This window comes from Enoplosus armatus, chromosome 3, assembly GCF_043641665.1.
Source record: "Enoplosus armatus isolate fEnoArm2 chromosome 3, fEnoArm2.hap1, whole genome shotgun sequence".
NCBI classification, from domain to species: Eukaryota; Metazoa; Chordata; class Actinopteri; order Centrarchiformes; family Enoplosidae; genus Enoplosus; species Enoplosus armatus.
Window position 1 is genome coordinate 5,839,850 of NC_092182.1, and position 24,973 is coordinate 5,864,822.

Here is a 24,973-nt window from a genome sequence, read left to right on the forward strand (position 1 = left end):
AGCTAAAGCCTGATGTAGCTTTTGCCAGCATCTCCCAAAAACTATTAAAAACACATAAAAGGAGCCCTGCTGTGGCATTTGGGTGAAATATTCCTTCATTACGATGAACCTGGCCAATGCAGTTTATTTCTTTCAGCTTGTCAAACTAGCAAAGAGGAACAAACAGGGAACTACATCCTCGAGCATGCTCAGTAATGTCTGCACAACACATAGGTTATCACCGGAGATAGAAAATGCAGTCGTAAAGTTATTCCAAAATGATCTACACTGTCCATGTTCATTGTAATGATGGAGAGTCAGTGCAATGGTTTGGCTCTTTCAAGTGTTTTTAATAATTTTTGGACATCAATGAAGTTCTATGGCAGATTCTTTTATTCATGGGATTTGTTGATAATAAAACTCCAGCTTTATGCTTCACGCAGTGGAATATTAATTATACTGTGTGGGCTTTTTCTCTTTACATGAACATTATCTCAGCAGAGCATGAAGCAGGAGGTTTCCCATGTGATTACCACAACAGGCATAAACTTGCAACTACTTCAGCTAAACTGAGCAAATTATGCCATGCTGCCTGATTAAGTAAACACATGTAAGAAAAAGGTGGAGTGAAAAAATTTAATCTATATCAAGGCTTGAACACAGAAGTGAGGATTTCATTCACAAAAATCAGATATAGGACACACACACTGACACATATAATAAAGTAAACACCCAATGACTATGTCAGATTGAGGATGCAAAGCATGCAGTTCTTCTCCACCACACACCCCCTGCACCCTCAGACAAAGCACTGAATGGGCCGTCTGGGAAACAGTCTTCTTATCCGAGGGCCTGAAACTCACAGCGCTTTCACTAGTATGGGGGGGGTCGTTAAAAGATGACACAGCAAAAGCTACCTCTCATGAGTGTTTATGAGATTCAGAAAGAGTGACAAAGCTAGTTTCCAGACTTCTCTCAGAATCACAGCATAATTTTGCATCGCACACAAACACACACACACACACACACACTTCCCAAGGTCAGCATGACTTGGTGCTGCATACAAGGGTGTGTGTGTGTACAGAACAGAGCAGGAACGGCGCTCGCTGGTCTCAAGGCCCACTGGTCATCAATAATAAAGAGAGCGAGCCTGGGCGGACGAGAGACACAGGTTATGGCTGACAGACACAGAGGGAGCTTGGCTCTGACTGTGCACACTCCTGTTTCCCCTCTGGTTTCCACTGCAGGCGTTTGGCTGATGGTTATATGTCACAATCTCTTCAGAGAACATGAAGGTTAATTCTCAAGGACAAGGCTGTAGTCATTTGCAACTGTAATCTGTAATTGACACAGCAACACAAGAAGGAAATTACTCCTCCTGTCACCAATGGAATGAGATATCTTCATTTGGGCGGGTGAGATTAGCCTGTCGCACACAAAACATGAAAACTATGCCCATGAAAACACAAAGCACAAAGCAACCCTCACTGACTGTGGGCTACAGTCTACAGATACTGAATATAGCCTCTCTTCCTGAGACGGAATAAACCCTGAAGAAGGAAGGCTTGAGCTCATCTGAGGCCTTTTCACAGATAATGAAATGATTCTGCAACCTCGGCCTGGTGGAGGGGGCAAAACAACCTGTCAAAGATGGAGAGGAAACTCTCCATGGCGGTGTTGCTGCAGAATTTCCGTTTTTAGACAAGGACATAGTCAAGGACACTCAGTGTTGAAAGAGAGGCTTTGCTCTAAGAAACAAGGCAAACACACTTGTTCAAATGCCTGCCTTCTGTCATGTGTGTGTACTGTCCATGCGCCAGAAAAAGCAGGCATGTACGCCCCACCAGTGACAGGAAATGAAAGTGGTGATGGAACATGGGGGGGGGGGGGGGGGCGAGAGGACGAAGATGAGCTAGATAGAACAAGAGATAGAGAGAGTCTGGAAGTGGATGGGAGGAAATAGAGCATGAAAGCAAGCAGGGACAGAGTGAGACAGGAGGAAAGAGAGAAGACAGGGGGCGTCCTGTGTGACTAACAGAAGGGTGTGCCTTTAAAACAGAAGGGGTGCATCATGTCTTTCCAAACATGTCCTGGCACAAACAAGGGAGGAGAATCATGGAGAAAAGGGCTGTGGAAAGGGAGTGAAGCTTTTATCTCTCCATTTAGCTTTTGGCCTGGTCTGAAAGCTGTATCGATCTGGGAGCTCTCACCGTTTCCTGTCACACAAACACACACACGCACATGTATGGGTATATATGTACACACAGCAGCATCTCAAGAAAAGAGACACAGGGTGGGGCTGCTAGCTTGGACAGCTAGAGGGGAAAAAAGAGGGAGAGGACTGCAATGGCAACAACCCCCTTTCTTCTTCAATACATTCATGGAGGCTAATAGTTGGACAAAGAGTGTGTGTCGATGTTTGGGGGGGTTGTAGGTGAGACAGGAATACTGAGCAGGGGTTTGTGCTTCGAGGAGAGGGGCTTCAGGAGGTTGCCCGGGGCAAACAGGGAGGTAAGCACTCGGGTTTTGGTCCCCGAACGAAGGTGGGTGAGGTGGGAAAAAAAAAGAGAGCAGTATGTCATGCTGTTCCTCTTCCCGCAATCCCTCTCTTATTAATCCCTCTTCCCCCACCTCCCTGTTTTCCCCGCCCTGCCAGGAATGGCATCAATCACCTCTGAGAGCAGCATTACAGGGCAGAAACACCAGCAGTCTGCAAATGACTTTAGTGTACACAAAAGAACATATGCATACAGACATATACACACATCCATGTCTCCTATGGGATCATCCCAGGTACACGACACCCTGCTCTCCTTTGACACAAACACAGCCCTCCCCACCTGCAGCACACATACAGTATGTGTGTGTCATCGAAGCAGCGGGCTGAAACTACAAACTCAAGGTCTCTGCTGGGGAGGGAGAAGGAGCTGCTACAGTGGTTTTGGTGTGTTGTTTCTACGTTGTGTGTGGGGGTGAGTGACCTCCCTGCCTGTTTTCAGTGATAACAGAATAAGTAACACAATGCTGGCACTATGCACCATCCACAGCCGTCCGCTGGGCTAAACACCAAAATGCACATTTGAGATATACAGAAACATGCACCCTGAAACATACAAGTACCAGCCACCCTATTGATGGACACCCACATATTGACAGGCACGTACACATCCTCCGGTGGTGGCATTGGCAGATTCAGAGACACTTGAGCACTTCACACATGCATCTTTCATATCATCACATTAAAATGCACCACTGCACCCTGAGCATGTTTAGGCTGTGCAGATAGCACACATGGGCACTGTGCGACCTGTAGGCGTGCGCACACACACACACACACACACACACACACACACACACACACACACACACACACACACACACACACACACACACACACACACACACACACACACACACACACACACACACACACACACACACACACACACACAACAAATGTTCACCCCACACTAGCAGCTGCCCAGAGAGAAAAAGCCCAAAGTCTCAGCCGTCTGCTGAAGGTGGTGACAAGCGAGCCAGGAAAGACCCCCACCAGCTTTTCCCTGCTAGGAGCCAGCTGCTGTCAGCCTGTCGTGGGGAAACCACACAACAACCTCCCCCCTTATTCTGAACCAGAACCCCCTGCTGCAAGGACCCGGCCAGGTGTGTCAAGGCAGGCAAGACGCATTTGTCACTCACCACTCCATTCCCAGAGCATGCAATCTGGTCCAGGTCCAGAATAGCTGACATGTTTTTCCCACGCAGGAGAGGAGTGTGTTATGCTATGTGCGAGTGTGTGCTGGTCAGCTTTGAAGATCTCCAAAAGGAGGAGGAGGAAGAGGAGGAGGGAGGGAGCGTTGGTAGGAAGGGAGGTATGTAGGGTGAGGCGGCTAAAGCAGCAGCACCAAGGAAGAGAGGAAGAGAGGGAGGAGAGAGACACAGCAAAGGGAGAGAGGAGGAGATGGGTAAATAATCTGAATGAAAGCAGAAGAGGGGGAGGTTGATCGGATGCAGAGAGAACAAGAGAGAGACAGAGACAAGAGGTGGGAAAGAGTGCAGGAAAAGAGACGGAGGGGGAGGAGAGTGAGACTGCAGTTTGCGCTTGGTAGTCACAGCGCGTCCATACATCCAGACACCGGTGCGTCTAATTGGACTGCGGAGGGTCAGGTGGGTAGAGGGAGAGGGTGGGGCTTGGAGCAGGATAGAGAAAAGGAGGGGGAGAGTGGGAGAAAGAGAGGCAAGGGTGCGTGGAAGAGGGGTGATGGGGTCCAAAGAATGCAGAGGCAGCCCTGGATAATGGGCAGGCTGCTGACGTCACACCGCGATACTGATAAAGTGAAGAGAGAGGAGAGGAGGGGAGAGGAGAGGAGAGGAGAGGAGGCTGACTTTGACAGCTCACCCTGGGCTATGTTCTGCATCAGCAAAATGGCTGCTCATCACTGAGATTTACCAACAATTGTCTCCAGATTCACTTTAGCGTCACCTTGCTGAGAGAGAAGAATGTGAATGACCTCAGCATCCAAATAAGAAATATCTCAACATGAGTATCCATAATCAGACCCTGTTAATGACTTAGTCCCTCAGCAGGACAAGCGTAAAATGCTGCAGTCTGACATACACCAAGAATAGCTTTGCTGCAAATGTCGATTCACACTGCATCACTACTTTATCATGCAAGTCTTCTTGCTCAGCTCCAGTATTCATTTCAGTATTGACATTCAAAAAGATAACCTTCATTATGTTCCAGGCTTAGCAGGAAATGAACCCACAACAAGCTACTATTTATATTCAACATTCACAACCCTACATGAGAGGATCCATTTCCTCTAAACCTGCCAGCTAGTCATTCAATCCACATAGTTTATTGATCTCTCCTTTTCTACTCTCCTCTGTCATCTGCATAACTGCTAGCAGAACAGGATGTCATGCCTTTGTTTGAGACGGGCTGCTCTGTGCAGCCAATGGCACCCACGCAAACAGCACAGAGAGGGTGGGAATACAAAGACAAGGGGCGCTTCATTGGTTAGTAAATGCAGCAGCATGTTTGGTCGTAAACTGCTGTTTCTCCTCTAAATGTTTCCTGTCCTAACCCACAGAGGGTGCCATTGAAGCACATGTAGTTTATGTACATTTTGAGAAATAAAAACTTGAAATACAGACAAGACAAATAAAAGTAATAATTATTAAAAATACACACACATGATCCTTTCAATTTGATGCCACAAGAGAGTAGTACCTCTGACATTTTATTTCCATAGAGATGTTTTTCACAGTGTAAGGTTTGTAAAAGATGTAATTACTCATACAAGCCAGGGAACATGATATTTGTACATTGTACGTACACTGTGATGTTCAATTACTTATGCATGATTATGGTGTACATGTGATTGGTCACATAAACTCATATGTACACCGAACATATGTATACTCTTTCCTCGACAGAGCAGGTGCCTCTTTGTGTCATACACTGAGTCACTGCGTGTCTCAGCAGGACCCTGCAGTCTGAGCAGTCATTCAGGCACACAGTGACACTCTGGTCTGCATAGCTCAGTTCAATGTAGAGCTTTGTATCAACATTGCCAGAATCTGTGTAGTGCACAAGCTCAGGAATAACATTTTGTATTAAGCTGTCCACCACGTGATGTGACATGGTTAATTTTATCCTCTTCTAAGATGGTGGGTGAGCAACATCTGTGCAATACACTAAGTTTCTGTGATGCCTTTAGGACATTCAGAACAGACAATCAACAACAAGAAAAGCACAGCGGACTAAAAGCACATCACACAAAATTATAGCCCTCCAGCCACAGAATAAGCAGGCTTATGACGCCCTCTGCTGAGCGTGATGAGACAGTGAGGATTTAAAAAAACCAAATACAAGACTTGGCAGGCATTTGTCTAAAAAACAAAGTAGATAGCTTCTTCTAGTCTGTGTTGCAATGGCAAAAGTCCAAGAAGAGAAATGGCATGGACATAACCATGGGATATGAAAATATGTGATGATGAATAGACTAGAATAAGACTAGATAGACTAGATAGAATAAATAACATTAAAAAATAATCTAATAATGGCAAATATAAGCTCACAAAACATTTTGAGACAATAAACTAAAACATCACATGCAATCAGATTCCATGGATACCATCTCAACCGTTTGCTTTCCACAGCAAACATCATCAACCCTAAGATGTTCTATTTTTAAAGTGTACAGTCAGCCATTTCCATATCCAGGAAGTAACTCAGTGTTCTTAAGTATGCACTTTAAAACACAGCAACTCCCATGGGTGGAGGAGGCTGACTCCCACCTTCCTCCTCTCCTCGCTTCTCAGTGGCATAAGCAGGATATCTTAAGCTACACGAGACTGCAGCACCACACCCTCTTGGTTCTCCTCTCTGACTCCACCACCATTAGCACCGCCCTCCTTATGCAGGTGCACAGGGTTGTGACATGCCTGTTGCAGTACCTGTGGACCGCCTGTGGTAGGAGCTTTAGTAGCAGGGAAGTCCAGAGAAGAGCAGCTGGATTTGTCCTCCAGCTGCTGGAATGTCACATCGGCAGCTCAGAGTGATGGTGCAGACCCCTCCCCCACAAATAGACTGTATTCATGGCCAGTCTGCAGCTAATGCCTTGTACTGCATTGTATTACTAAACTGTGTTACAGTGGCAGTCAGGTACAATGAAATTAAACACCATATTTCAACAACTGACATTTTCAGTTTTTACACTCAAGCTTACATCACCCATTATTTTGCACTGAGAAGAAATCAAAACAAGGAACTCTAATTCAATTTCAAAGTAGCCAATATTTTTGATAAAATATAGCTTGCTACCACAATTTAGCCTATATACTGTGCTATTGGCTAAATCGCTAGTTAGCTAGCTAGCTCTCCTTTTCTCAGAATTTCTGTCCTTATGGCTTGTTACATACATTTTCATTTCTAGGAACCCAAAAGTATAAATTCAGAAAGAAAATTATCATTGTTGGGTTTTTTTTCATTCATGCAGATGTTCTAGTTATTCACAAGATTGCTAGCTAATTTGACAACAGGCCATTTTTCACAGCAGCATCGACAGCTGTTACTTTTAACATTAACGATGGCTCCATGCTATTCATGTGTCCCAGTGAGCCATGACAGTGTGACAGTGAGCCAGCATACACAATACCAGGACCCTGAAACTGAAGCAGCTAAATGGAATTCAGCCATCATTCATATTGTCATTTACACCTGTTATTTTCCTGCTGTGGCATATCCTCCATGAAAAAAGCCTACTATTATATCTACCATGTTCACAGTCTGGTGTTGAAGTGACATTATTTATATGGAAAACTGCCAAATACCATTCAAAGAGTCATCAGTTTAAGGATTTATCTGAATAATTCCTTGAGACTCCTGAACATGGCTGTGTGAGGTCAAAATGGCTGCCATGGAAATAAGGTCAAATACACTTAAGTCTGCCTCAATACCACTGGGACAAACCCTGGTACAATTCTGTCTGTAGTAGTACAACTGCAGGACTTGGACTGAATCACAAGAGGGAGAGAGGAAAGGAATATCACATTGAAAATGTGAGCCGCATTTGATGAGTGTTAATGTATTAATGAAAATGCAGACAGGAAATGCTGGGGAGCATGTAGCATGCCTGCTCCAGCTAACATGCTTTACTCTCCTCCCCTGCCTGCAGCAGCTATATTTAGCTCTGGTGGGATGCTGGAAGCAGCCGTGACTGCAGAAAAGTGAGGGAGGGATGAAAGATTTAACCCTTCGCAGCTGCGACTGCTTGCCTGTGGGAAGTCACTCCTCATGCAAGAGCCTCCTTGCAGGAAAAAGCTAATTGCACGCAGGGCCAGCAATACATTCCCCATGCAAAGAAACCATCAAAGTAAGGGATCTGGAACACTGCCCACTCAAGGCCAATACACCTTTTTTTGAATGATAATTGTGTTTACATTATCACATAAAAACCAGATGATTGTGGTTGAAATGAAGTTCACACAAACACAATCTACTGTGGAGGACACAGGCAGAGAAACCTAGCCTATTAAAAGATGTCTGAAATCACTGCACTTATAACTCTTCCTGACATTTACTAAGAAAGTACACCGTAAAGGTCACCTACGTCCATCACACAAAGACAAAAGAACCATCCCTAAACATTTCACTAGTACTTGTTTTCCTCATTTTGCAGCATGAAATGCAAACCTTCATATAAAAACATGCCACCAAGTGCCACATGAGACCCAGAATAATAAACTAAAAGTCTCTAGAGGTGGTGCTAGATCGTATATATATATTCAACTTGGCCAGCATGTTTTGAACTGAACAGCTAACCAGCATGTTGTTGTCAAAGCCCTGAACTGGTTATTTTTATGGTATTTGCCTTTGGCAAGTGAAGGGGAGACAGAGCGGGTTGACATGTGATAAAGGTTCCCAGTCTCACTCGCATTGTTCACGTTGGGTGTTAATGGCTACATCTGTGGCCACTAGGATGTCTATCCTCACATGGATTAACAAACAGTTTTCTGATTTTTAGTTGTTCACGTTTACATGGCCATTAGCATGAGTGATCCAGCTGTCACTCCCAAATCCTTTGTGTTCAAAACAACAAGAAAACACAATGCTTACCTCTAAATCTTCTTTATGGGCTGTTTCCCAAACCCAGTCCTAACTAAAACAAACAGGCCACTACTGTGATTGTACAATAGCTTTTCATATCAGTACAAATGATCCACAGTCCATAAACATACCAGTACACTCACACAAGTACAGCATACATCCATGCAAAACAAAGAAAACCTAAAACGGCATGGTGGCACAGTGGTTAGCACTGTCACACGGGAGGTAAAGCTGGTTAGAGCGGATTGGGGGTTCGATCCCCAGCTGCCCCCGTCATGTTGAAGTGTCCTTGAGCAAGACACTGAACCCTAAGTTGCTCCCAATAGAGACCAGCACCTTGCACGCCATTGGTGTGTGAATGGGTGAATGAGACTGTAAAGCGCTTTGGGAACCGTGAAGGTTGAAAAGTGCTATATACGTGAGATCATTTACCATTCCTTTAAAATCAGTGTCTGAAATGAAGCTATTGGTTCACACCAATGGTGCGTAACAAATCAACCAGCGAAGAAATTAGACTTTTCCAACAAATATCAAGCTAGCCCTCTTCAGTATTGTTTTACTGTGTAGACTCAGATAGTGCCCTTGAACAAACTTGAAGAACAAGCTGGGCAAAAAGTGCTGTCACCTTGAAAAGCTAATGGCCAGTGTGGTGGATGACCCTCCTCACTGATTTATCCACAAATCCCACATTCCACCTATATGATGTGTGCGGTAAAATTGGCCTGTGAGGAACAATGTTCAGATGTAGGGCAAGCAAACAAATGGGTTCAGCAGTAGGGGTGTGAGAATGGGGCCATGTCCCAATGCCCACATCCCCTTCCACTAACATGACAACATCTCCTCTAACCATGGCAACAACAGTGCTTTGTGCAGGAGCAGACACTCACCTGGCAGTCGAAATCTTGAAAGTTGCGTGCATTCTGCAAGAAAAGTAAAATAGGAGTTAAAATATACCACAGGATGATAGATTTCAATATGTAAAGTCAATAATAATACCTATTGCACTTGTGTAACACTCTGATGGAAGTTCAGTCATTGTAGATGGATGGTGTCACATGATGTGTTGGATTTATTCAAAATACATAAATGTATACACGTGTGAACAAATAGAACAAATCTGGTGGTGTCCCACTTTTTACAAGCTCTTAACAACTTTTATATTCTTTACACATATAACAGAAGCATTTGTTACAGAGAGTATGGTCTCAGTTGGTGTTTTGTCTTCATTCACACAGCAGGAAGCTACAGAATAGATGGGGAGTGAAGTCGGAGTGGGCAGCAACAACAGAGAAGATTCTTGTGGGATTCAGTTTTAGGCCAGACCAGTAGGGTGCCTATGGGTGTAGAGGCAGATGGTGGCTATAAAGCTCTCCCTCTCCTTCTACTGAAATAGCTTTGCAGCAGAAATCATGGTAAAAACATGTTTGAAGCCAAGGCCTACAGTATTCCATAACTATCATGCAGTTCTCACTAAAGTGTTGTAGAGACATGATGAAAGTATAGGAAGGAACCAAAAGTGCTTGCTTTGGTTTTAAGTGAACATTGCCATGAAAATACCCCCAGGTTTATTACTAAAACAAGTTTATGTCTATTTACAAAGCACCTTCATCAAGGTCAGCAGCCGCAACATGTTGAAAAGAATGATGTCAGTTTTTATAAATTTACCAGCCTCTTCCAAGTGATCCGATTGGCCAAAGATGCAATGCAACTGTGCTTCTGTTTCATTTGTTGTTATGCCAACTGTTGCACCAGACAAGCAGATGCGTATCCTTTTTTAATCCTATTTTCTCGTATGTATGTTCTACTTATAATCACATGCATACGTTATGCATTTCTTTCCTGTTGTTATGGTTACTTTGCTGCTGCACACGGTACTCAGTCTTTCCTTGTTCCTGGCTGCATCATCACTGTTATCATTCATTAATTTGTTATATTTGTATGGAAATCAGAAGCGGTTTTCATCACTTCTTCAGAGAATCAGAGAGAAAATGAGAATCCTGTATCATCACTGTCTGCATCTCCATCTGCTTTCAAGACTCCTGGTTTGTCTTGTTAATGAGCTGGCCACTAGGTGGAGTGAGAGGTCAGTGCCAGTATCCTTTATTCAGATGACTTTTGTGATGCATATTCCCCCACCTTGTCACCTCACACAAGACATCTAACTTTACGCGGCATACAGCCCAACAAGGACAAATGTGCTCCTGCTCGTTCTTCAGACCCACCACTGAGGTGACGTAATCCAGTAAAAGACCTGACACTTAGACTCTACACCCTCCTGACTATCTGTGACAGTTGCCTGGGGGAGAACAAAACACTCCTGTGTATCCACAGACACACCCGCTTTCTAATCAGCTGTTGAGATGGAGCAGAGAAGAGGAGAAGCTGGAGGCCAGAAGAGGATGGGAAGAGCTTTGGGTTTTTTTCTCCTCCATACTTCCCTCTGTTTTTTACATCGCTCACTTGCTAAAATCTTTCAAGCTCTAAGAAATAAAGAGATGAGTTTTTTCCAGCTTCTCCTTTGATCTCTCTTCGCTCTTGCTTGACTGTCTTTTCTGACTCTTTGGGTGTCTTTCGTTATGTGCCTCGCATCTCTTCTTCTCTCTTGCCTCATTCTGTCTACAACCTTTTTTTTTTCTATTGACATCTCTCGTTCTCGCCCTTCTTTTCTTTTTCCTCTCGACAGTCGAGCAGATATGAATAATTCACTTTGATGAACGGGACTGCAGAGTGTATTAGCGTATGTATTTGCCTGGGGAGGGACCATATGGGGTGCTCATTCACTTTAAAAGTGCACCACATGTCTGTGCAGTTTGTATATGTGGTTCTTTATATTGGTGCAGGTGCACAGTTGTGTGTCTGTTGCCATGGCAGCTTGTCCCCATCCTGTCCTCCCCACAACTCACCTTATTGGTCAGCAGTGGCTTGATCTCAGTCAGCTGTACATCCTGCAGCTCATCCATCTTCCTGTCTCGTTACTGTAAACCACTCTGTCCAAGAAGAAAAAGAGAAAACATCATACTTACAGATAATAACTGAGAGCATTGCATAAAACACGACTGTTTGGGCACCGCATGGCCATTCAATGCAAGGACGACGTCACCATAAATGGTGTCTATCTTTCCATGAACTTTTCAAAATGAATGAATATAATTCTTCTGAACTGATGGAGGATGTCTGGATTCATACCTGAATCAGGCTTGATGATGGTTTGGTTGCTGCAACCAATGACCTTTTTTATTATCAATTAATATGGCGATGATGTTTTCAATTATTCGATTCATTGTTCAGTGGCTAAAGCTGGGGGTGGAGAGCCACTGCGGGGGGGCATGGATGGAGCAGACCTTAAGTTGCATGAATGTCATGTGGTGACACAAACAAAAGATGCAGGTTAGCAAGATAGCCTTGTTTAAAAACCACGGGTTTTGACATATTCAAAGTCCTTGTTTTGTCTGACCAGCAGACCAAAACCTAAAGTTATTTACTTCACAATGATAAAAAAACTTCTTACTAGTAAATTCTCAAATTTAAGAAACAGAAACCAGGGAATGTTTGGCAGTGCTGCTTGATAAATGACTTCAACAACTGATTGACTAACCAATTAATCTACTAATCCTTTCAGTACTCGGTGCAGTTCATAGCAACACAACCTACTCATCTGATAGCGATCGATTGGTATGGGGTTGAAAAAGGTGGCAGCAGGTAGCTGCAGGTCCAGCCCTGACAGGATCTCCCTCCTTCGTCTTCTTGACTCCACATCGGCATACTGGGATACATATATGATGATACAAGAGCAGGCCGGAAAGGGGATAGAGGGCGTTTTCTCTATTAATTCTAAGAGAAAGGTCACACTTCCAGTCCACACAGGTGATGTGCAAACATGCACACACACACACACACAAAGATGGATTGGGCCAGGTTTAACAAGAAGCTCTAAAGCCCACCTCATTTGTTTTCCCCTTGAAGTCAGCCGTTTGTCCCTGCACATAATTACTGAACACGAACACTGACACAAATGTGCCCCTCCCCCACTTTTCCTAAAATGGTACCTCTTAGGCTGTGCCTGTTTGCACAAGGTGAGGACAGGAAGTAGTATTGAATTACCTGGCTGTGCCCAGGAGAGCGACTCATCTTGCACATAACAGCAGATGGAGCCTCTGCCTCTTCTAGGTCAATGCTTACAACTGGAAGACAAAGCCAAACCAGCCTGCAGTGCACCGCAAACAGCCATGACACAGAAAGATTTATCAGAACAGATCCACTTAATGCTAACAAACAAACAAGAAGTAAGAGTAAACGGAATTGGGTAGAGGACTAGCCAATTGGAGGAGCAGCTACAATCGTTTCCTGAGTCAGCGCCAACCCCCCCCCCCGCCGGAACGACCTTGAGATGCTGGTATCACATAACCTTCAGGGTTGGTTAGCGATTCTAGCAGCAAACTAACATCGGGAGGCACCGACGATGACGACGTCACGCCGTGTGTGTGTTACCAACAGTTTCATCCTCCGACTGCCTGACAAAGGTCTGAACACACAGCTGCCTGTTGACGCATGAATCCAGTCAGAGGTCATCCTGCTCTGGCAACAGATTGCACCTTGCTTGGAAACAACCAGGGGAGCAGATGGGTACAAGTGAGCACAATCCTCAAATTACATAAAACAGTCAGTGAAAAAAAAAAGTAGAAACATCGAGTGCTGGAAGAACGCATGTGGAGTGAAAACATGCCCGGCAAAATCCCCGCTGACAAATCCAGCTCAATGGTGGAACTAAATAATATTTAGACAAGTGAACAAGGAAAAAAGAACAACAAATACTCTGCATGCTTGAGCGGATTGAGCGTATTGGCCGGATCAATCCAACACTTCCTCAGGCTGTCACAAAAAGTGGGATGGAGGTGAAAGCAGCTTTAATTGTAGCCGGCTAGCCGGGTAATCGAGGTGTTAAGGGAGACGGGGTCAGGGTGAGCTTAAACCAACTGACAGACTGACTGGGTGGTTTTCACAGCCCAACCCCACTGACCCCTTATACTGGGTTACCATGTATACCATGCAACTAACTACCATCACTTCTCGAACATCACCCTTTGCTTCATCCTTTGGTTTCCACCTGAAAGAAAGACGTGTCCCCTGGGGGCTCGAGCAGATCTCAGACCCCCTTAACCCTGCATCAAATCACGGGAAAGAACACCAAATCCCACTGAGCAACATCCTCCACCACCGCCCTTTCCTACCTACTCCATGCCTGCTCTACCTTTCAGCATGCGCGGCTGTTGCCATAGAGACAAAGCTGGGTTGCCGATGTTTATTCTAAGCTGGGCTAGCCCCAAGGGACAGATGTGAGGCAAGGAGGCAAGGGGAATAGATAGTGGTAGAAATGAGAGAAACTCATCAAGTGAAGCTCAAAACACGTGCTTTCAGGAGCGTACCCCCCGACAATCACAGGGACTCAAATGAGCCATGCAGACTGTCTAGATATGACAGCAAAGCTTACTGTAATTGGAGTAGAAAATCAGTGGCAGTCCCAGATGACAAGAGGGAAATTCCATTTGCAATCTGTGCAGCTTTCGGGCTTTGTCCCATATTCACACCATACCACTGATGTGGATGAGGATGGGGGGGGGGGGGGGGGGTTGAGAGAGCTGATGATGTAGAACGAGTCCCTTTAGACTCGACAGTGGAAGTGTCTGTTGTACCGGATCGCTCTCACAAATGGTCTCCCTGACTCCAGAATCTGTTTCACTCAACTCTACCGCTTTCATATGAGCAACACACATATTACATGCTGGCTCTCACGCATGATTTCCTTCATCTGTTCTTCAGGTCCATTTCCCTGCACGGCGTGTAGCTGCCAGCAGGGCCTCATCTCAGCGCTAAATATCATGCCACGTAGCGAGGGACAAGGGGGCTGGGTGAACAAACGACAGCAGAAACAAATCGTGTCAGGAAAGCCACATGAGGCCCTTTCTACATAGCAAAGGTCAGCCTTCACTACAGCCTAGTGTCAGCGCTGTCACAATTACTTTATCAAAACACTAGCAAAAACATGTTGAAATCTGTCAGTTTAATAAATGGATAACTTATTTAGCATCCCTTCCTCTCTCATTTTATTGTTGGCACTGCTGCCTGCCTCAAGCACACCAACCTACCTCTGTGGCTGAAACAAGAGAGAGGACACGCCTTTACCTTAACGCTGAAGTGCAGGCGCCGGAATGCATGTGTGGACACAGAGGCGTGTGCCAAAACACCTACTGTAGATATACGGTGTCTCTGCCAACAAAAAGTAGTCCTGTAGCTGCCATGTCAGCAGACGGTGTTGAGTGATCAATGAAAACACCCCCTGCTTCTCCTCCCACTTTTCCTCCTTCCCTCGCACATCTTCCTCATCCTCCACTCTGTGCACTCTCTCCCTGTTTTTGTCTATCCATCTCCATCTCACCTTGGGCCGTCAGGAAGTCTAGGCAGGCTGCATGATGGACGACTGAGATCCCAGCTGTGATGCTGACCCTCCCTTAAACCTCCTCAATTAGGCCTCTTACCTCTTTATCACCATGGAAACCGTGACTTCAGATTTACCCGTTGTCATCATCATTTCCATCACGGACTGTGCTTCGGCTCTGACCTTTTTGGCTTCAGATTGACTAAAGTGAATGTCACCATGGTGACCTCGTGTTAACCTACCTCTGGGAGACCCTGACTAAGCCATCAGGCGTATTGCCATGGTGATATAGAGCAAAAATCCTTAACTGTCCACACATTGTCACCATCTGCAGCGGGGAGAGGTTTACAGTAAAGATGGTGGGGTTGTGGTAGACGGTTTTGTGACAGCCTGCTGTTAAACTCAAACTCTAAGTGTGATAAAGATGGACTTATGCTTGATGTAGAAGGTTGTGCTTGTTTTCAAAACCTTCCTTCCTTTGTGCAGCCTGATAACCTACTTTAATCCGATCAAACTCTCTCACTTACAGAGTAAGCAGAGTGTCTACATTCATTGTAAATATGTGTCTTTGTGTTTTACCCCATCACATAGATTACCAGTTTATTAATTCAAAACTATAATAGTTTATTCATCATATTTACTTTAATCTCAGACTTTCCCTTGATGGGTGTTTTCTGTGGTATGCAAAAGGGTTTCATTTCATACATTTAGATGAATGTGTTGGTTCTCTGGTAACACAAACAGTTTCCACCAGTTTTTAAAAAGTAGCTAATTTTATTTGTAATAAAAGCTGGGGTTTTTTAACACAAAACCATGTTTTTCTGTTGACTTGACTAAATGAATATGACCAGTTCTGTGGTAGTTTTCCCGAGGAGACAAAAGACTACAGTATCATACATAAAAAAAACAGCAGTCATCCTTTATTCCTACACCACATTATGACTCTAGCTGCCCAGCCTCTGCATGGAGTGGTGACAGCTCAGACAGAGCATTGTTGGTGTGTCCTCCAAAGTCTGTATTCCAACACGTCATAACAGGCCAACAAGTGCTTTCCCAAATCCATTTTATTAAAGGTTTACCACTGGTTTCTAAAGTTATTTTGATCTTTTGAGGATAACTTCTAGATTAAACATTTCTGATGTTACAAGTTGATGTTCACCATCCTAATTAACAATTATTTTTACGCTCCGATTCTAAACCTTTTCCCTCAGAGCAAAGGAGCAGGTTCAGTCAGGCCTTCAAAGCCTCCGACGGACACACCTGAATGGGTTGCGTCCATCAGAAGATTTGATCAGTAGCTGGGACACAGCTACTGACAATTACCAACTCATTTCCAGCGAAAGGAAAAAGTGCCTGTCAGCTTTCTCTGGGAACCAAATTATTCTGATGACAGTTTCTATCACAGAAGAAAACAATCATGTCTGTCCCCAACTGGAGTCTCAGTCTTCAGTCAGCATTTCACCAGGAACAGAAAATAGGCCAGCCCAAATTCCAGAGGTACTGCCCTCCTGCCAACAGCCTAACTTCTACGTCCGCCCTTCTTTATGTGCAAGAGTGTTTTGCTGTCAGGGCTACAAACAAGTGGAAACTACTTCTCCCTGCACAGTCACCAGTGTGGTGACGCCTCACTCTTTAGACTGGGAAGTCTTTTTCATCCAGGGGGACGTCACTACAAATTTCTTTCCCCTCAAACTTTTCGTAACCAGGCCAAGTCTGTGTTTACAGTTCCCAGTCTGCGGAGGCGGCAATCCTGCGGAGTAAAGCTAATGGACTGTGACAAGGCTCAGTTCCAGATTATTGCTCTAACCCAGGCCGTTTGGTAAGAGAATTAGAAGAGGAAAATCTATTTGTTTGGAGTTTCAGCACCCACCCTACCCCCCACTCCACCCCTTGTCAGGTCAATAACAACCTGGGTGATAGAAAGAATAGTTGAATTTTGGAGAAGGAATGGAATGGAAAAGTTGACCTATAGCACAGAACATCCCCTGCTGATACTGTCAGCAAACATGAACGAGCTCGGAGACCAGCACACACACATCGCACACAGCTCCCCATGCTTCACGTCTACTTAATTAAATGACAGCTTGCTCTCCTGAGGCTCCATCATCCTACTTATAGCTCGTCTGATTCTCCCGATACTCGCTGACAGATCTTTTTCTTTCTTCTTTTGACAATGCTACAAAAACTATGAGACACCTCTTTGTTGTCTTTTTCTGTCACGATCCTACCAAGATGGTCTATTCTTATTCAATACCCCACTTCAAAAAGTGGATCAACACCCACCTCTGGTTTTGAAACCAAACTGAAAACACTGGGTTAGGTAATTTTGAGACAAGAAGTTCACATAATGGGTGTATTCACACAAGACACATGCAGATGACCACTGAATACAAGACAAAGTAAAAATAGTCTCTTATTAGTTGCAAAGACAAAAGGAAATGTAAGATAAGCAACTCATTGCGCAAGAGGAGCTATTTTAAGACGGTTAATAAGAGAAACAAATCTTCCTCCTCAAATACCGACCTCCTTCTTTGATCCTTCCAGGATTAAAAAGGTCTAATAAATGCTAAATATTGCATTACTATAATTGACTCATCCCCTCTTTGGAAAACCGAATCTGGAGGCCGACTCACTCAGTCACTACCACATTTAATATCCTGAGCCTCGGGCCAGCCATAACTCAAAATGCAAGTGATAAAAATGTTGTAGAGGTTGTACTTGGACAGCACATGGGATATTACACACACACAGGGACAATATTGCAAGTGCTGCTGTGAAGGTGTAAGACACACATACACACATCCAATAGCAATTTTTGTGTGGGAGGAGACTCATGACCTTGTCGTCTGGGTCATGATATCCATTCAGTGCGCGTCTTTGTCTCTATTTTTATAGAGGAAATACTAAACTGATTGTCCATCACGACACACATTTTTCTATGTGTGTCTGTGAGGAAAAGTCTGGTTCACCAGCAAAGACACTCATTGGCACGTAGTAGCTCCTGCACTGATCTGCCTGCCAAAAAGGGGGCCCCCCTTTACACACACCCAAACTCTGACCTCTATCCTCATGCAGGATTGGGGACAGCTTCTGTCATCCATGTAAACAGGTACATAACCTCCATATAGAGCAACACATACTGTATATACTCATGTACATCTCTAATCCTTCATGGCCACTGAGTGCACGGCCCCTCTCATTACTCTCCGAGGGCTTTTAAAGAATTACATTATTTCTTGAGGGGCCACTTTATCTGCTAATGGTCTTATGCGATTAAAGAGCAGCATCTAGATGTATTGATTTATAGCCACATATCTATTGGCATCATGCTTCACCTCTCATTCGAAAACGCACACTGCCAGGGAGAGTCTCGGAGGACAGCTAAATGGCTTCCCAAAGTACGGTGCTATGGTTCGTAAAATTATTTGTCATAACTTCCAGTGGCACGCTAAATTTACTGCACTGATTCACACCCAGAGACCAACAGCAATATTTTCCACTGGTGAAGCGATGTTACGGACCAGCAAACTGGAAACTCAATTTCTCCATTAGGCCTGTGTCCGACAAGGACGTGTACGTAGCAGTTATGAATTTTGTATGTGTATGATATGTAAAGGCCTTGAGTGTGTGTGTGCATGAGGGCAGCTGGGATGTGAGTCAGCCCTCCCATGTTCCTCCCTGCTCAGTACATTGTACTATATAGCCCTACAGATTCACACAAGCATCTATTTTGGTCTTCATGTATAAGTAAAGAAGCGGTCCCGCACCAAGCTGCATATCAACTTGAAGTGAGTCTTATGGGTCAATGTGTTTTGACTGTTAGATGTGCTTGTGTCCTCCTGCAGCCCCACCCCTCCTTCTCTTGTATAAGAACTAAGACTGGATAATAAACCAACATTTGCAAAGTAATGACATCCATAATCTCTTAATGACCTAAATTTATATTTATATTACAATTTTTAATTGAAAAATTAAACTGAGAATGGCTACAACACAGGTGTTTTCACTTATTTTGCCTGATTATACCTCTTCTCCGGACATCTACGGACCACTCCTGGACCATCCTGTTGGTTAACGACTCTAGTTTGTTGTATGGAGGTCGATTGCATTTATTGTGAGTTGCTTTAGAAAAAATTGCCAAATTAACCGTGTTCGGATGGGATAGCTAACACCTTAACAATTTTTTTACAGTGCATGGTGACCTCAGGTAACATATCCCCACCCAACTTCAACAGCCTGAGCAGAGGTCTAACACCTGAGTAGGTGTGACACACCCCTCACTATTCATCTGTACACAATCAGGACAAAGAGCCAGTGGCGATATATAATATGTTCATTCTGTGCTTGCCACACACACACACACACACACACACACACACACACACACACACACACACACACACACACACTCATGAATGATGTTTTGCATCTTTCCTTTGACTCCACATAATACCCTGCAAGGCAATGCCACCGCTGATCCTTTCAAACGATGATAAATAGACTAATAAGAGAATGGCATACAGACAGCAATTTAGATAGCTGTAGCTACATGACACTCATCATCAATAAATCAATACACACTAGCATAGACAGGTCTCTCTACTAAGGGGGGCGCCAAGAGGCAAAGGAGTCTTGATAAATCTGCTGTGGTAGGTCAGAGAGAGGTGTGATCCCAGCTCAATGAGTCTCTCCTGGTATCAGACTATAAATAAGACTGAATGGCCCTGCACTCAGTGGTGCTAACAGAGTACCTGCCCCCACTTCGCCACGCTAGGCTAGCTGCCGCTCAGTCTGTGGGGATTTCCTCTGCCATGCTCACTTGAGCAGACAGCCCAGAGAAAGACCAAGTGTAAGAAGGATGCTGTGTGTATGTGTGTCCTAGGTCCCAGCTGGCTGATGTGAGCAGGCAGAGTCTCCAGAACAGCAGAGTCCTGCTGGAGGCTCAGCAGGATCTGTAGACTGCGGTCAGACTGGCCGAAGGGCAGCTGTGGAGGCAGCAGCGAGACCATCTGTGTAGCCCAGCCACTAGCTCACACACACACACACACACACACACACACACACGTGCACTGACAGAATCTGTTCAACAAGCTGGATGGAAACATTAGAAACCGCTTCCATAAAACATTAACACAGCACAGACATATGAGAGTCCTTGTGTCCAGAGCTAGTAAAGACCTCTGCCTGTGAATACACAGAGGCTTTTGAGTCAGTCAGTCAGTGTGTTTCAGTGTTTGAATCAGTGCTAAGAAGCCTGCTGCCTCACAGGAACACAGCCTCTGCTAATAGAGTTATCCATGTGGTCAGCTTGGCTGTCACAATGACTGATTACTGACAACTCAATCTCCCACAGAAACACAGAGGTGGCTCCTCTGGCGCCGTCCCTTACAAATGCTCGCCGGGTAGGTTGGCGGTGTCCTTGGCAACCACGGGGGGGCAGGGGCTGAGCCATCCTCAGCTCAGCTGGTGGCGCCACTGAAATCGAGTGACCTTTTTCACCATAATTTACATAAAGTCATTCTCTTCTCATCACGACAACCAACGCAGCATAGAGTGCTTTACCAGTCAGCGCAGCTTCACTGACTCTTAGGATTGTTGTCCTTAACATTCACTGCAACAATAGGGCATCAAATGAGTCATAAAAAAGGCATAGACTATTATTTCTCTTCCTCATGTGTATCAACAGTATATGTATACATATATGTATATATATATATATATATATATATATATATATATGCGTGTGTAACATGTACCCAGAAGTCACGACTCACACTGAGGTACACACGCACTCATCAGGGACCCTATCTCTCCAGCATTTAATGATTGGGACTTAACGTATCATCTGTCTGAACTTGACTGGTTCTAGCAGGAACACAGCCTGAGGGGGAGGATCTTCAAACCACCAGGGCACAGTATCTGCCATTTCCTCCGTAACAATAACAACCACAAACATTTAACTTTCCTGGGCCATTAAAGCAAGCAGAGGTTGAAATGATTCATGCTATCGCGAGACACTGTAAATGAAACTGCATGCTACTTGCACATTTGAGTTTAAGAAAGCTAAGTGTGGTGTGTGTGTGTGTGTGTGTGTGTGTGTGTGTGTCTATCTATGACAAACTGGGATTTGTCTCAGTGAAGAGCTGGAACACACTCTTTCTTTGCTCCCCATCTTTTTCTCACACACATATTCACGAAGACAATGAGATATTTCAGAAAAATTAAAAGGGGAAACTGAGGGTAGATGTGATGCAATTTGTGCAGTTAGCGGAAATATATGTGCAGGTGTGTGAGGGGAGGTTCTTAAAATATATGATCCTAGATGAAAAGTGGCACTGAAGGACAGTCCAGGGCACCCAGAGGTCCAGCTTGGCTTGTATCCAACATTATGGATCAACAAGCTTACCACCTGTGCTCTGCCTCTCCTCATCGCCACCTGCTGATATTATTGCTGATGCTGATAAAGAAAATGGAGACAGACAGAGCCTTTCCGCCAGCAGGGGTGTGATCCAGCAGATAAGAGTGTCTGAAAAAAGTGTGGACACTTGCCGCTGCCTCACACAAGCCTGCTAGCGACTGTCTCTGGAGTTCATTCATTCATTGGTTTGCTATAAGTATATTTGCAGTAAAGACTGGTGGAGCAGGGACAGATGGGATAGCTATCTGTATATGCTGATTGGCTGGGGTCAAGGGAAATTTAAGAAGTTAACCTGGAACAGAGGTGTGTATGCATCAGCTGTTTTTGGTCTGAGAAGCTTGAAGCTGTTGTGCAGAGCTTGTGCTGTAACTCTAGGCCTGGTACATCTTAAATTACAGATGCAGTTCAGTTACAAAAACACAGCAGCAGCAGAGCTCCAGGAGAAAGGGTCAGACTGAGACACAGACACACAATATGGTGTGATCATTATTCTGGTGGCTCAGACTTTTTAAAAACACTGTCTTAGTACCAGATGACTGAAAAGCAATAGCAAAACATGACAAGGATGTGCTGTTAACAACCGAGGTATTAAAAATTAAGAGGAGAAGTCCCAGTAAATGTCTATGTCTGGCTCAGGTTATGTTTTGCCTTGCAGGGCTGGCAAACCAACAGACACAGTAATGCTGAGGTGAGAGTGAACACAAGGCAGACTGACTGTCAGCACAGTGGCTTAATTACTGTCTCCATCTCTCCTGTGAGCATTACTCCCTGACGTTCATCCCTGGAAGACATCCTCTTCTACACAGGAGCATTTCTCACTTTGTATGTGCTCTGTAATCCCTGTGATAAATTATGTGTAAATTGTAATCCATGATGATATGTACCTTAATAGTGTAATTTCTTGATGCTGACATATTGAAGCAGCATTTACTACTTACTACGTATTACTTACAGCATTGGTACAATATAAAGTACAGTCCTGTTGCATTGTGCTGCCTTTGTTTTCACTCTGATTGCTCAGGTTAAGTTCATTCTAACTTTTCTGAGCACTTGTGGAAGGTAGAATCCACAGCTGAAAACAATATGAAAAAAATCTAAAAGTTTTAAAACAAAGCGTTGTAATAACGCACATAAACCAATTTTAAATTATTACAAATTTCAGTGGGGGCTAATAATCAGAGCCCAGAGAGAACAGGTGAAAACATTTCAAGATCTTAAGTACAATATGTGGTTTAATAAACAACTTTTGACACTCCCCTCAGTTAGGCTTTCACTGTAATAATCAGCCAGGAGCAGACTGCTTCCAACGATATGGCAATAAACCTCAAACTGCCCCCTATCTGCTCTCTCTCCTGCTTTCAAAACAAAAGGCTGGTTTACAGATCAGCTAACAGAAAGAAACTTTTCTGCAAACAGCATGTTATCTATTGGCTTTTCCAGTCTTAACAATGTTGTGAGTGACAACAAAAGCCCGACTGTTGCTTGTAGTGTAAGCTCCATTCAAGCCTCACTGACCACGTGACACTGCTGAGGGCATTGTGGGAGATACCACACCTGAAGTTAACCCCACCACCATGAAACTATAACATACTAAAATTTAAACTATTAGATACCAGAATTAAGGCTTTAATATACAGATAGTGTATCTGTGGTACCTAACACAAAGTTTATATTGACCTTCTACTTCATGGTATTTTTAAATCTCCTATAACTAGACTTACTTTAATATCCCCATTGTTCCTGATAGTTTTACTGGGAAATTATAGAACACGGTGTCCTTTTAAAATATCTAAATATATCCCAAGATGACAATGGTTATTTTTAGTGAGGGGAAACACCTGATGCCCAGTCTGTTACACAGTCACACCTGTGTGACCTTCGCATGGCCACCAGTGACATTGGCATCCATCACGTGGTGTCTGAATGGTGACACCTGCAGCTACATTATTGTGATCGATCTGATTGATACTGATGGATCTGCCAAGTCTAGACTCGGACAGTGTTTTGGAAAAATGTTACAGAATGAAGATGAATATCCACAGTGACACCTTGTGAGACGACAAGCCACACATTGCTTTGGGCCTTTTAAGCTAGCGTTAACGGTTTCCTGTTTAAAGTCCAGACAAAATAAAACCCCAATTGAAATCATATTAATATTCCTCTCATAAACCTGTATGTACAACTTATTCTTAGTATTGTATTTCACTCAACAATGAGTCTATAAGCTAAACCTGGTATCACTTGGGTACAATAATACATATCCCTACAGGGATTTTAGGTGTGAAGTTTGCATTGTGTCGCTGCATTAAATTCATCAAGCTATAACGTTAAGCTATCCGGCTAACATCTCTTTAGTTGTTTAAGATCGGTAATTTACGATGTAACGCATCGTGACAGGCCTCATTTTAATATAAATAACGTTAGCTAGAACCTGAGTCATTATTTAGCAGGTCTTAACGTAACAGAAAACAAACTACTAGCGATGCGTACCGCACTGACAAAATGAAGATACGGCGTGAAAATAGCCGTTATGTCGCATCCCTGTTGAGAGGAGCAGCGATGAACTCAACTGAGCTGCAGTTTTTCTAACTGAACCGCTTCGCTCGCGCTCACTGAAGTCCTGACGTTGCTTCCCCCCCCGGTGTTTCAACGTGTGTTTTAATTAGTACAATGATGGTTCGTTGTTGTTCTAAGGGCTGCCACCATTCCGCTAACAAAGGACTCGATTATATAGACAGCAACGTGAACAGGTTGGGAAACCCAGCGAGCTGAGATAATCTCCTGTGGCATCGAGCACATCTGTAAATGGGAATTGGGAAAGTGCTACCGAGAAAACACGGATGTAAGACTTACCTCGTCGGTAAAATAAGTGTGCGGTGGGTTCCAGTCAATTCCTCTCCGGGTGTACTGTTGAATATCAACGGTAATACGTATGTTTAAGTATACAGTACACAGCGCTCCTGCCTGCCGCTTCCTCTGCCTCAACTAGTATTTCGATGTGACTGTGGGCGGAACTACACGCTGCGTCGCAGACACCGCGGAGGAGCCAATGGGAGGAGGCGGTGCACACCACAGACAGGAGGAGGAGGCAGGAGGTCTCACTCTGCCTCGAAATAATCGAGACGAGACTCTGCTCCCAAGGCAAAACGAAATGCATAGCTTTTATACTGAAGTACAATGTATATAAACTGCACTCTCAAACAAAGGTTGCGTCCATGCTTGTTACCGTTTACAACTTTATTTCAGCTATGAGCCAAAGCTGCTTCAGTCTTTGGGTGACATAAAAGGCGGACAGCGCATGCCTGAGAGTAAACGCCCACATTTGATGAGAGGGAGGTGAGATAATTGCATTTATTCATTTTTACATCAGGGGTGTTTCTGTCTTTTTTTTTTTTTTTAACATAGTCCATCTTTTGTAATAGTCCTGTCAAACGCCCTCAAAATCAAGAGATGAACATATTGGCTTGATACTGTACAAGATCTTCTTGGGCAATGTGATATCATATGCCCTGCTCTGTCACCACAT

The 24,973-nt window shown here is 44.2% G+C and overlaps 1 protein-coding gene across 1 annotated transcript in view; it reads right to left on the reverse strand.

Moving 5' to 3' along the window:
* The window catches only part of ndrg3a (ndrg family member 3a), a 31,687-nt gene extending 7,269 nt beyond the window's left edge, over nt 1–24,418 (reverse strand). Inside the window, exons 1-3 of the mRNA XM_070903397.1 lie at nt 24,301–24,418; nt 11,500–11,583; nt 9,484–9,516 (exon numbers count right to left, since the gene is read on the reverse strand). Of these exons, the coding sequence (XP_070759498.1) occupies nt 9,484–9,516; nt 11,500–11,556 (90 nt within the window). The 5' untranslated portion in view covers nt 11,557–11,583; nt 24,301–24,418. The remainder of the gene's footprint in view (nt 1–9,483; nt 9,517–11,499; nt 11,584–24,300) is intronic.
* Nucleotides 24,419–24,973: the final 555 nt, after the last annotated feature.